This window comes from Oncorhynchus masou, chromosome 12 (genome assembly GCF_036934945.1).
Source record: "Oncorhynchus masou masou isolate Uvic2021 chromosome 12, UVic_Omas_1.1, whole genome shotgun sequence".
In the NCBI taxonomy this organism is placed as follows: Eukaryota; Metazoa; Chordata; class Actinopteri; order Salmoniformes; family Salmonidae; genus Oncorhynchus; species Oncorhynchus masou.
Window position 1 is genome coordinate 23,779,940 of NC_088223.1, and position 13,700 is coordinate 23,793,639.

The 13,700-nt window shown below is 42.4% G+C and overlaps 1 protein-coding gene across 1 annotated transcript; it reads left to right on the forward strand.

Moving 5' to 3' along the window:
- Window positions 1-9,129: 9,129 nt before the first annotated feature.
- Window positions 9,130-12,505, forward strand: LOC135549714 (akirin-1-like). Its single transcript, XM_064979941.1, has 5 exons — window positions 9,130-9,547; window positions 10,104-10,250; window positions 10,564-10,695; window positions 10,933-11,004; window positions 11,100-12,505. Exons 1-5 carry the CDS (start codon window positions 9,346-9,348, stop codon window positions 11,108-11,110), a joined length of 564 nt encoding a protein of 187 aa, XP_064836013.1. The 5' UTR covers window positions 9,130-9,345; the 3' UTR covers window positions 11,111-12,505.
- The last annotated feature ends 1,195 nt before the right edge of the window (window positions 12,506-13,700 follow it).

The window sequence follows — 13,700 nt, forward strand, 5'->3', positions numbered from 1 at the left end:
TATCACTTTTCAACAGTATAAGTTTTTTAAAAATCACTGGAGGACCTATTTAAAAATTAATGTTGTCTAGTTTGGTGGGCATTCTATCAGACATTGTTTCACTAAGTCTGCTGGCATTTTTGCATGTGGGGATAATGTTTAAAATGCTATACAATGTGCAACCATACACAGACATTCTTAATGAATCAAAGACATTGCAAGACAAGGGGGCCACTATACTATGCTTTTCGTTTGCGCCTCAAATCAACATTTTATTTTGATTTTATTTGAGGCGCATTCTAAAAGCATAGTAGCCCCCTTGTCTTGCAATGTCTTTGATTCTGTAATATCACTATACACAATACCAATAGAATACTATACCATACACACTTGATTAGGGAGGTCATACTAAAGCTTATTTTGGCTTCTCTGTTTTAATCAAACAAATTCAATCAAAATCAACACTGAAATTGGATGGGTAAAATGAGAAAGAAATAAGAACATTTTTGCTGTGAACCTGCAAACTTTGAACTGAGTTGGCACAACTGGAAAACAAACAACATGCATCAAATACTCCACTCAATAGCTTACATGTTCCATTTGATCCCAATTTTGCCTTTTTATAAGTTTTGGTACATTTATATACTCATAAAAATAAATATTTCACAAAATGGAATGTGTAAGGTTAGGGCACCATATCAACTGCAAGTGTGGGTGTTAAAAGTCGTATAACACTTTTTGTTCACGTTCTCAAATAGTTCCTCCGTTTGAGATCAGATGTTCTAAAGCTTGATATGTGCATTATTCCATAGAACAACCATCAGTAACAATATAGCCTGGGTATCAATCGGTTTCTGCACTCTTGTCCACTCATGCCAAACAATGACAATGGAGTAGGCAAGAGCACAAACAGATCTGGAACCAAGCTAGTAAGCATATAAGAGGTCAGGGCAGCATGGTCTGCAGACTTGCATCACAACAACAACAAAAATCACACTTTTGCTACAAGGCTGCTGCTTCATTCGACATTCCAGTACTGCTCTGACTCCCCAAAAACACAGAAGTATAACCTAGCCTGCCGTGATGTACAGTGGCTTGCGAAAGTATTCACCCCCCCTTGGCATTTTTCCTATTTTGTTGCCTTACAACCTGGAATTAAAATGGATTTTGGGGGAGTGTTGTATAATTTGATTTACACGACATGCAACTGTGAAGATGCAAAATATTTTTTATTGTGAAACAAAGAAGAAATAAGACAAAAAAAACAGAACTCGAGTGTGTATAACTATTTCCCCTCCCCCCCGAGTCGATACTTTGTAGAGCCACCTTTTGCAGCAATTACACCTGCAAGTCTCTTGGGGTATGTCTCTAAAAGCTTGGCACATCTAGCCACTGGGATTTTTGACCATCCTTCAAGGCTAAACTGCTCCAGCTCCTTCAAGTTGGATGAGTTCTGCTGGTGTAAAGCAATCTTTAAGTCATACCACAGATTCTCAATTGGATTGAGGTCTGGGCTTTGACTAGGCCATTCAAAGACATTTAAATGTTTTCCCTTAAACCACTCGAGTGTTGCTTTAGCAGTATGCTTAGGGTCATTGTCCTGCTGGAAGGTGAACCTCCGTCCCAGTCTCAAATCTCTGGAAGACTGAAACAAGTTTCCCTCAAGAATTTCCCTGTATTTAGTACCATCCATCATTCCTTCAATTCTGACCAGTTTCCCAGTCCCTGCCGATGAAAAACATCCCCACAGCATGATGCTGCCACCATGCTTCACTGGTATTCTCAGGATGATGAGTGGTGATGGGTTTGCGCCAGACATAGCATTTTCCTTGATGGCCAAAAAGCTCAATTTTAGTCTCATCTGGCCAGAGTACCTTCTTCCATATGTTTGGGGAGTCTCCCACAATGTGTTTGCTTATTTTCTTTAAGCAATGGCTTTTTTTCTGGCCACTCTTCCGTAAAGCCCAGCTCTGTGGAGTCTTCGGCTTAAAGTGGTCCTATGGACAGATAGTCCAATCTCCACTGTGGAGCTTTGCAGCTCCTTCAGGGTTATGTTTTGTCTTTTTGTGGCCTCTCTAATTAATGCCCTCCACGCCTGGTCCCTGAGTTTTGGTGGGCGGCCCTCTCTTGGCAGGTTTGTTGTGGTGCCGTATTCTTTCCATTTTTTTAATGATGGAATTAATGGTGCTCCGTAGGATTTTCAAAGTTTTGGATATTTTTTATAACCCAACCCTGATCTTTACTTCTCCACAACTTTGTCCCTGACCTGTTTGGAGAGCTCCTTGGTCTTCATTGTGCCACTTGCTTGGTGGTACCCCTTGCTTAGTGGTGTTGCAGACTCTGGGACCTTTCAGAACAGGTGACTGTATACTGAGATCATGTGACACTTATATTGCACACAGGTGGACTTTATTTAGCTAATTATGTGACTACTGAAGGTAATTGGTTGTACTAGATCTTATTTAGGGGCTTCATAGTAAAGGGGGTGAATACATATGCACGCACCACTTTTCCGTTTGGAATTGTTTTGAAATTTTTTAAACAAGTTATTTTTTAAATTTCACTTCGCCAATTTGGATTACTTTGTGTATGTCCATTACATGAAATCCAAATAAAAATCTATTTAAATTACAGGTTGTAATGCAACAAAATCGGAAAAATGCAAAGGGGATGAATACTTTTGCAAGGCACTGTATACACACACACATTGTTATGTTACAGCCTTATTCTAAAATGGATTAAACTTTATTTTTAAATACTCATGAATCTACACAAAATACCCCATAATGACAAAGCAAAAAAAGGTTTTTAGAACATTTTGTAAATGTCAAAATGTACAAATAAATGGAAATATCAAATCAAATGTATTTTTATAGCCCTTCGTACATCAGCTGATATCTCAAAGTGCTGTACAGAAACTCAGCCTAAAACCCCAAACAGCAAGCAATGCAGGTGTAGAAGCACGGTGGCTAGGAAAAACTCCCTAGAAAGGCCAAAACCTAGGAAGAAACCTAGAGAGGAACCAGGCTATGTGGGGTGGCCAGTCTTCTTCTGGCTGTGCCGGGTGGAGATTATAACAGAACATGGCCAAGATGTTCAAATGTTCATAAATGACCAGCATGGCCCAATAATAATAAGGCAGAACAGTTGAAATTGGAGCAGCAGCACGGCCAGGTGGACTGGGGACAGCAAGGAGTCATCATGTCAGGTAGTCCTGAGGCATGGTCCTAGGGCTCAGTTCCTCCTCCGAGAGAGAAAGAGAGAATTAGAGAGAGCACACAAATTCACACAGGACACCGAATAGGACAGGAGAAGTGTCATGTCTTGTTATGTCTGTTCCTGTCCTTTCTCTTCACTCTGTCTCTCTCTGCTGGTCTTTTTAGGTTACCTTCTCTGTCTCTCATTCTTCAGCTGTTCTACATCTCCCCTAACTAGCTCATTCACTCCTTCCCACCTGTTCTCTCTTCCCCCTCTGATTAGGTCTCTATTTCTCTCTCTGTTCCTGCTACTTTCAGTGTCTGATTCTTGTTTGTGTTTTTGATGCCAGAAGCAAGCTGTCGTCCCGTTTGCTTCCACCTTGTCCTATCCTGTCGGAGTCTGCCTGGCAGGTGCATCCTGCATTATACTACGTTCTTTTGTTCCATTGACTACGTTGGAAGAGGATTTATGCCATTCCTGTTTTTCATTAAAGATCTCTGTTTTTTGTTAAAAGCGCTTTTGGGTCTTCACTCAAGTACATAACAGAAGAATCAGACCAAGAATGGACCCAGCGGCTCCGGACCCTTTTCACTCCGCCGTCCAGATCCAGGGAGCGATGCTAGGCAGACACGAGGAGGAATTGTCTGCTGCTCGACATGCCGTTGAGACCCTGGCCGTCCAAGTCTCCGACCTCACAAGACAGGTTCACCAACTCCACCTCGATCCACCGCCCACTTCCAGGGTTTCCGAGTCTCCGGAGCCCAGGATCAACAACCCGCCGTGTTACTCTGGGGAGCCCACTGAGTGCCGCTCATTCCTCACTCAGTGTGATGTGGTGTTCTCTCTCCAGCCCAACACTTACTCCAGGAGCGCAGCCCGCATCGCCTACGTCATTTCTCTCCTTACCGGACGGGCGCGTGAGTGGGGCAAGGCAATCTGGGAGGCGAGGGCTGAGTGTATTAACCAGTATCAGGACTTTAAGGAGGAGATGATACGGGTTTTTGACCGTTCTGTTTTTGGGGAGGAGGCTTCCAGGGCCCTGTCTTCCCTATGTCAGGGGAATCGATCCATAACGGATTATTCTATTGAGTTTCGCACTCTCGCTGCCTCTAGTGACTGGAACGAGCCGGCTTTGCTCGCTCGTTTTCTGGAGGGTCTCCTCGTCGAGGTTAAGGATGAGATCCTCTCCCGGGAGGTTCCTTCCAGTCTGGACTCCTTAATAGCTCTCGCTATTCGCATAGAGCGACGGTTTGATCTTCGTCGCCGAGCTCGTGGAAAGGAGCTCGCGTTCTCCGTTGCTCCCCTCTCCACATCACTGCCACCTGCCGCATCACTGCCACCCTCCTCCGCCGGCTCGGATGCTGAGCCTATGCAGCTGGGGGTATCCGCATCTCGGCCAAGGAGAAGGAACGGAGAATCACCAATCGCCTCTGTCTCTACTGCGGCTCCGCTGGTCATTTTGTCACCTCATGTCCAGTAAAAGCCAGAGCTCATCAGTAAGAGGAGGGCTACTGGTGAGCGCAACTACTCAGGCCTCTCCTTCTGGATCACGCACTACCTTTCCGGTCCATCTCCGCTGGCCCGGTTCATCTGCTTCCTGCAGTGCCTTGATAGACTCTGGGGCGGAGGGCTGTTTTATGGACGAGACCTGGGCTCGGGAACATGACATTCCTCTCAGACAGTTAGGGGAGCCCACGGCCTTGTTCGCTTTAGATGGTAGTTCTCTCCCCAAGATTCAGCGTGAGACGCTGCCTTTAACCCTCACTGTCTCTGGTAATCATAGCGAAACCATTTCTTTTCTAATTTTTCGTTCACCTTTTACACCTGTTGTTTTGGGTCATCAGTACCTAGTGGATTGGGAGGGGTACGGTCCTGAGGAGAGGAGTTGGGTTCCCTCTCGGGACGTGCTGGACCGTTCGCTGATCGATGATTTCCTCCGTTGCCGCCAGGGTTCCTCCTCGAGTGCGCCAGGAGGCGCTCGGGGGGGTACTGTCATGTCTTGTTATGTCTGTTCCTGTCCTTTCTCTTCACTCTGTCTCTCTCTGCTGGTCTTTTTAGGTTACCTTCTCTGTCTCTCATTCTTCAGCTGTTCTACATCTCCCCTAACTAGCTCATTCACTCCTTCCCACCTGTTCTCTCTTCCCCCTCTGATTAGGTCTCTATTTCTCTCTCTGTTCCTGCTACTTTCAGTGTCTGATTCTTGTTTGTGTTTTTGATGCCAGAAGCAAGCTGTCGTCCCGTTTGCTTCCACCTTGTCCTATCCTGTCGGAGTCTGCCTGGCAGGTGCATCCTGCATTATACTACGTTCTTTTGTTCCATTGACTACGTTGGAAGAGGATTTATGCCATTCCTGTTTTTCATTAAAGAACTCTGTTTTCTGTTAAAACCGCTTTTGGGTCTTCACTCAAGTACATAACAAGAAGTACTCCAGATATAACAAACTGACCCTAGCCCCCCGACACATAAACTACTGCAGCATAAATACTGGAGGCTGAGACAGGATGGGTCAGGAGACACTGTGGCCCCATCTGAGGACACCCCCGGCGGCCAGCTATAGGAAAAGTCATGGTGGTTCCAAACTTTTTCTGCAGGAATGTCCACCATCGTTTAAGAATGATGGAGGCCAGTATGTTCTTGGGCACCTTCAATGCTGCAGTGTCTCGGAGCTCTACAGACAATTTCTTCCACCTCATAGCTTGGCTTGGTTTTTGCTCTGATCAACTATGGTATCTTATATAGATAGGTGTGTGCCTTTCCAAATCATGTCCAATCAATTGAATTTACGTCAGTTGTAGAAACATTTCAAGGATGATCAATAGAAACAGGATGCACCTGAGCTTAATTTCAAGTCTCATGGCAGAGGGTCTGAATACTTATGTAAATAAGGTATTTCTGTTTTTTGTTCTTAATTAATTAGCAGAAAAATCTAAAAACCTTTTTTCGCTTTGTCATTATGGAGTATTGTGTGTAGACTGGCAAGGGAAAAAGAACAAGGCTGCAAGGTAACAACATATGGGAAAAGATCTAGATCAGCACTCCTGCTCTGAGATGCACTCCACTCAATTTCCATCCACTTCTAAGTGCACTGAACAAATATTGAAGTGCAACATGTAAAGTGTTGATCTCATGAGCTGAAATAAAAAGATCCAAGAAATGTTCCATACACACAAAAAGCTTATTTTTCTCAAATTTTTTGAACACATTTCTTTACATCCCTGTTAGTGAGCATTTCTCCTTTGCCAAGATAATCCATCCACCTGACAGGTGTGGTGCGTCAAGAATCTGATTAAACAGCATGATCATAACACAGGTGCACCTTGTCCTGGGAACAATTAAAGGCCACTCTAAAATGTACAGTTTTGTCACACAACACAATGCCACAGATGTCTTGAGGGAAGTTTTGAGGGAGCGTACAATTGGCATGCTGACTGCAGAAATGTCCACCAGGGCTGTTGGCAGAGAATTGAATGTTAATTTCTCTACCATAACCCGCCTCCAACGTTGTTTTAGAGAACTTAGCAGTACTTCCAACCGGCCTCACAACCGCAGACCACGTGTGGGCGAGTGGTTTGCTGATGTCAACATTGTGAACAGAGTGCCCCATGGTGGCGGTGGGGTTATGGTATGGGCAGGCATAATCTACAGACAACGAACACAATTGTATTTTATCGATCGCAATTTGAATGCAGAGATACCGTGACGAGATCCTGAAGCCCATTGTCGTGCCATTCATCCGCCGCCATCACCTCATGTTTCAGCATGATAATGCACTGCCCCATGTCGCAAGGATCTGTACACCATTCCTGGAAGATGAAAATGACCCAGTTCTTCCATGGCCTGCATACTCACCAGACATGTCACTCATTAATCATGTTCGGGATGATCTGCATCGATGTGTACGACAGCGTGTTCCAGTTCCCGCCAATATCCAGTAACTTCGCACAGTCATTGAAGAGGAGTGGGACAACATTCCACAGGCCACAATCATACCACGGAATTGGGGAGAAAAAGGGGTAAAAAAAACAAAAACAAATCAACAGCTTGATCAACTCTATGCGAAGGAGATGTGTCGCGCTGCATGACGCAAATGGGGATCACACCAAATACTGACTGGTTTTCTGATCCACGCCCCTACATTTTTTAAAACAATTTTTAAGGTATCTGTGACCAACAGATGCATATCTGTATTTCCAGTCATGTGAAATCTGTACATTAGGACCTAATGAATTTATTCCAATTGACTGATTGCCTTATATGAACTTATATGAACTGTAAACACTGTAAAATCTTTGAAATATATATTTTTATATTTTTGTTCAGTATAAATGATGTGGAGCATTAGAAAATGATACAGCGTATAGATTCTATGAAAGGTTTGTACTGTATGTGCCACACTCAACCTCTTCCTAACATAAAATAATTAATCATTCATCAATATAGGCATATTGGCAATTTACCTGATTATTCAAATGAGATTTACTTTCAGACATCTTGCCAGTTTACTTCCATTGCCAATGTGTTCAGTTGTGAGTCAGTCAACTGAATGCTATAAATGCATCAACTGAATGTTGTAAAATTGGTTATAAATAAGTGTATCTCCAGACCAGAATGAATAAAAATGCAAGACTCAATAAGTAGGCTAAATCATCACTGAACCTTAAGCTGGGTCATATTCACTAGGAACCAAACAGGGAGGAACTACTTGAACTCACCAATAAAAACTGTGTTTACATTTTCTGTTGCAAAACGTTTTTCTACGATGTTCACTAATGAATACAACCCTGGTATCTCAGACTAGGACTGGACCTTGAGGAGGCTCTTAAGCTGGCATGCAATTGTTTCATGGTGGTCACCAATGGCCACAGGGCGTGACACCCAGTGACTGGGTGGCTTTGGTAGAACACTAGGAATGGGAGGCTCTCTGAACTTGTGGCTCTGGGAAGCCAGCAGTGTGTTGAAGTCAGAAGACACAACACCACTGGTCATACAGGAGAAAATAGATATTGTTCTTGGTCTCTGCTTGTGCCATCTTGTTGTGAGCAGAGTTAGGATGATTCCCCATTAACCGTCACACTGCTCCTTGATGCTGCATTTCCATTTTGATAACAGACTGGTTCCGTACCCCTGCTTAGCAGGGTGTTAACATGGTCCTCTGAACATGGTAATAGAACGTTGCTCCTATCCCCACCTACCATGCTGACTTTACTTTGTCACCTGGTATGACATTCAAAAATATGACAAATAAAAATCATGTTTTGTTACAAATGCATCACTAAATAACTAACTAGTTCCATATTTTGAAGATACTGGCCTAAATATACTCAACCAGTTGAGTGACCCCCGGTTATAACTCATGGCATTGCATTGTAGTTACCTACAATAGCTTGTTGTGCCTTTAATTCACTAGAAAATAAAGTGCCTTTATTTCTCAAGAAAGTGGTTCCAAACTTTGTATAACCCTGTACCCCTTCAAACATTCAACCTCCAGCTGCGTACCCTCTCTAGCACCAGGGTCAGCTCACTCTCAAAGGTTGTTTTTTGCCATCATTGTAAGCCTGCCACACACACTATTCGATACATTTATTAAACATAACAATGAGTGTGGGTTTCTGTCACAACCCGGCTTGTGGGAAGTGACAGAGCTCTTATAGGATAATAATATAATAAGTGTCAATAATTTTGCCCAGTTAAATAAAGAGCAGGTAGGCTAGTGGATAGAGCATTGAACTAGTAACCGAAAGGTTGCAAGATTGAATCCCGAGCTGACAATATAAAAATCTATCTTTCTGCTCCTGAACAAGGCAGTTAACCCACTGTTTCTAGGCCGTTTTTGAAAATAACAATTTGTTCTTAATTAACTGACTTGCCTAGTTAAATAAAAGGTAAGAAAATAAATAATTAAAAGCCTCGTCTCATCCCAGTGCCAGTGGGTGGCGATAAAGGTGTGACATCGTACATTAAACTCGAGGGAAGAAGACGCCCATTGAACGTTTTTATTTAGCCGAAGCCTGTGTTAGCGAATAAGCGACTTCCCAGACACCGGCAAGATATAAGAACATAAGAAAGCACAAGACGGACAAACTGATAACCTTCATTTACTCGTTATTAGCAGCTATCCGGAATTTTTGCTGACCGAAAAACATTGTTTTCTGGATTAAGTTAGCTAGCATGGCGTGCGGAGCTACTTTGAAGCGTTCAATTGAGTTTGAGGCCCTTCACAGCCCTCAATCTCCAAAACGGCGAAGGTGCAACCCTCTGCCAGGGACCCCAGTCAACCCCTCGCCAAAGCGGTGTAACCTGCTTTCTGCTACCGGTGACAGTTCGATGTCTCCCCAATCAACTTGTGGAGGAGAACATAGACTTACCCCAGGTTACTTGTTTGCCTGAATATTTTTTTTTTTAATTAGCTAACGTTAGATGGTGGCCATTGTAGCTAGCTAGCGCCAGTGCAGTGGCTGAAAGTAGCGAATATAAAAAAATATGAGATCATACATTATCATTTAGCAGGCTATCTAGCTAACGTTATCTATCTAATAATGAACCCGATTTACAGGTTGTAGTTAGTAGGCCAAACATTGAAGAAAACCTAACATGATGTTCTAGATGGGCATATAGCTAACTAACGTTAACCACTTTCTAGTTGTCCAGAATGAACCCAGTCCTGATTGTAACTAACATAGTTATCCTGTATAACAGCGTAGCTTCAAGTTGATAATACCTGGCTAGGAAATCATTCATGCTTCCATCCAGGTACCAAGTTGATCATGTGTTTGATAGGTTGATTGGGTGCATGGCTATGTGAGCATGTTTCATGCTTCATCACACCCATTATAGATGTGAGGCCTGGGCTGTTGCCTGAGGAAACACCCTTTCCAGGGTAAGCCAACCATGTTAAGCTGACTTTTTAGTTGTTTTTCCATCCACAGAGCAGATCGTCCAGAATCTTAGGCAAGAATATAGCCGTTACCAGCGACGGTGCCAACTTGAGGAGGCCTTCAACCAGAGTGAGTCCCAGACTCCAAATGATGGCCCAGGACAAAGCTCTGGTTTCATGGCACCAAGCTCCCCATCAGGTCTGTTTTCAAGTAGTTAGCCCTCACCAAGCTGAAGATGCTGTCAGCATCTGATTACAAATAAACTTACTATAAGGGTGAATAACAGTCAACTCACCGTGCTGTCTCTTGTTTGTGGTGTGGAGAAGAAGAGCCACAAAGTAAAATTCTTAAGAAAAGATGACTCACACTCACCTTGCATTTGTTGTTTATGCTCAATGTCTCAACACTTGCAAAAGTAAACCAGACCTAATTGGGCGTATCTTTTTTAACCAGATTGTGTATGCAGTTGTCAGACAAAAGCTCATTCCTTGTCATGTTATGGTTCCCCCAGGAGTGTCTATGAAGAGGGACCAGCCCTGCTTCACATTGCGCCAGGTAGGCTCCCTGTGTGAACGAATCCTCAAGGACCACGAGGAGACCATCTGTGAAGAGTATGAACAGATCCTGAACACTAAGCTGGCGGGTATGCTGACTCTGACTTCCTTATTACAGATATTTGCCCGTATTTATAAAGCATCTCAGAGTAGGAGCGCCACTGAACTAGGATCTGTTTTGCCTATTGGATCATAATGAATAATATTACATGAACATGGGCGACCTGATCCTCGATCAGCACTCCTACTCTGAGACGCTTTATGAACAGGCCATCTCATGGTATGACGACTCGTAGATCATTTTTATGTTTTTGGTTCCTTCCCAGAACAATATGAATCGTTTGTGAAGTTCACACATGACCAGATCATGCGACAATATAGCGCTAGACCCTCCAGCTGTGAGTTCCAACGATAATCGAAGCACGCACACAAACTTTATATCCTCTGTTCCCCCAGTGCCCGTTTTAATCAACATTTTGTTTCTATTTTTCAGATGTCTCATGAACTCTTAACAGTAAGCTACCTGCGCTCACCTCAAGACTGCTGCGTTCAATCTCCAAGTTTTTCTTCACTACTTCAGTGACATGAATTTCCTTTTAAAACACTCAATAGTCTGAGTTGTACTGTACTTGTGTGGATGTGCTCTTTGGGAGGTGGATAGTAGACTTGCCTTTTCAAGGGTTGTAGGAAGCTGGGCTGACGTCACTGTTCAATTTAACCTGCCAAAACTCACTGCTGCAGCATTTAACCCTACATGCCTTTTTACATTTTTTTATTTTCACAAAACATACTTGAAAAGGTGGTTTTCTTTTGATTTTAGAAATGAAAGTTATTTGCGCTTTATGTAAATTGTATGATATTATACAGTGGAACTTGTGTACTACAGTCAATTGCAGTTTTGCTTTTCTTTATACCTATTTTGTACAGAGTTGTTTTGGGTGATACCCTTGTTTTACATATTTTAGGGTTCTTCTTAGACATTCTACCAGATTATGCTGCAATTGAGGAGATGCCAACACAGAGTGTGTGTTGGTATACTGAGATCTTTGTAAAATATGCAGGCTATTACTCCCAAGAAAACCAAACATGGATGGAAGGGCTCAATTGTTTACTGGTTATGATCCTTCTTACAGGGATAGCCTGGATGAGGGTTTTTGTTATAGGCCAGCAAAAAATGGAGGCTGAAATGTGTGAAACTGCAGTCACCTCTTGGTTTGGAATAAAACATCTGTATAGACTTGATTCTGGTAGTGACCTTAACCCAACACCAAGCAACCTCATCAAAAGGTTTGGCTCTCTTGGTGAAATGGCTACCCCTCCCTCTGAATTGGCTCCAATATACCTGGGCCCTTGAGGTTTGTAATGGAACTCCACTCATTGTAGAGGCATGCGCAATGTTTTTATTCTGTAGCTGGCCCTATGTATTCTCTTTTTGTATATTTGATTTATTGAATGATACTTGTGATTTTATATCAAATGAGTTTACTGTCTGATATTTTTTTGGGAGAGTTTAATTAGGTGACCCTGTAGTACAGGTGGTGTGTTCTGTGGTGTGTTTGGTGAGGAGGGATTACGTTGTGTTACACATCACACCACTGAATACAGGGAATGTACGCCTTAATGGATGGGTTGAAGTCGAAAGAACAGATTTTCACCATTCAAATGTAAACTGTGTGTCTGCATAAACTGCCTACCATTAAGACATGCCATTTGATTTATTTTTAATTCTCCAGTTGTATTGTGGATTGAGTTGCTCTCTGCTGTACAAGAAGCTCTATCACATTTTTTCCAAAATAATACCCTGAATCTTTACAAAAATATTGTCCTAACTACTGTGTTTTAAGGTCAGTTTTGTTGAACACAATTATAACATTGAATAAATACTTGATTTGAAGGGAATCATTTTGAATGTAATTCTTGTGAGAGTAACTGAAGTAAGCCTAATACGGGTCATGTCACACAGGTGTTACATTGTAGCAAATGGAGTACCAGGGGGCCACACTGGCCATTCTGAGTAGTATAAAGCACAGTTCATAGTTATGGAGAATATCAGACCATGAAACAACCATAAATACATGAAAGATGAATATCAAAAGCGTGGAATACATTCAATATACTGTCCAAGTACACAGTTCTGATTGCTGAACAATTGGTATGAGGGAGAGAAAATTCATAGTTTTCAGGCTTGTTTTCTTTACAATTTACACAACAGGAAACTCCAGTCTACCAATCACAACGACATTTGAGCTATATGCGTATCAATTTCCGTTTTAGACCACTCCAAAGCTGCAATATTAATGGTTTATTTTTGTAGGCGCTAACTCTTCCATGACTCATTGGCCAAACCCTATGTGGATGTGTTTCTGTATGGTTTTTGGATTGACACTGAAAAGGTTTGTAAACACAATCATAGGAGACCTTATTTTCAGCTTTTATCTCAAAACCCCATTCATTTCCCCAACAGGAATGGCCAATGAAACGGGTAGAAAATGCTAACTCATTTCCGTTTTTTAGGACTACAAGCTGCGAGCTCTATAAGAGAATAACAATAGTAGATTAAGCTAAAACAGACAGCGACATCCAGACAAACAGAAATTGCATAATAGGGTGCTCTTACCTCATTGAAACTCAAAAAGGGCCTGGATTGGCTGCTTCAAGCAGTATTAATAGGCCACCGGGCAGTCAACAAAATCAAACCTGCCAACAAGCCATACCCATTAATTTCCTATAAATAGAATAAAAAACATGCAATAGCTGGGGTGACCATATTCATTTGATTCATGGAGTCATCCATGTATGAAATCGGACATAACCTATTGATCCTCAGGACGGAGAAAATGTATTGATCCAAAAGTGTAGTGTGCCATTGTGGAAATGCTCTCATATAGTATGACACGCATTCACTTGGACTTGTATATGTGAAGAGCAACTAAGAGACAAAAATATAGGCCCCGGACCCAAATCCCTTGAATTATGAAGTGAACAAATGGTGACAGTGAGGTTGCAGCAAGAGGCTGTGACAAGCCAGAATTATCTTAGTTTTTATACTGTACATATTAGAATCAGTCTTTTATAGTACATTTGTGATTAAATG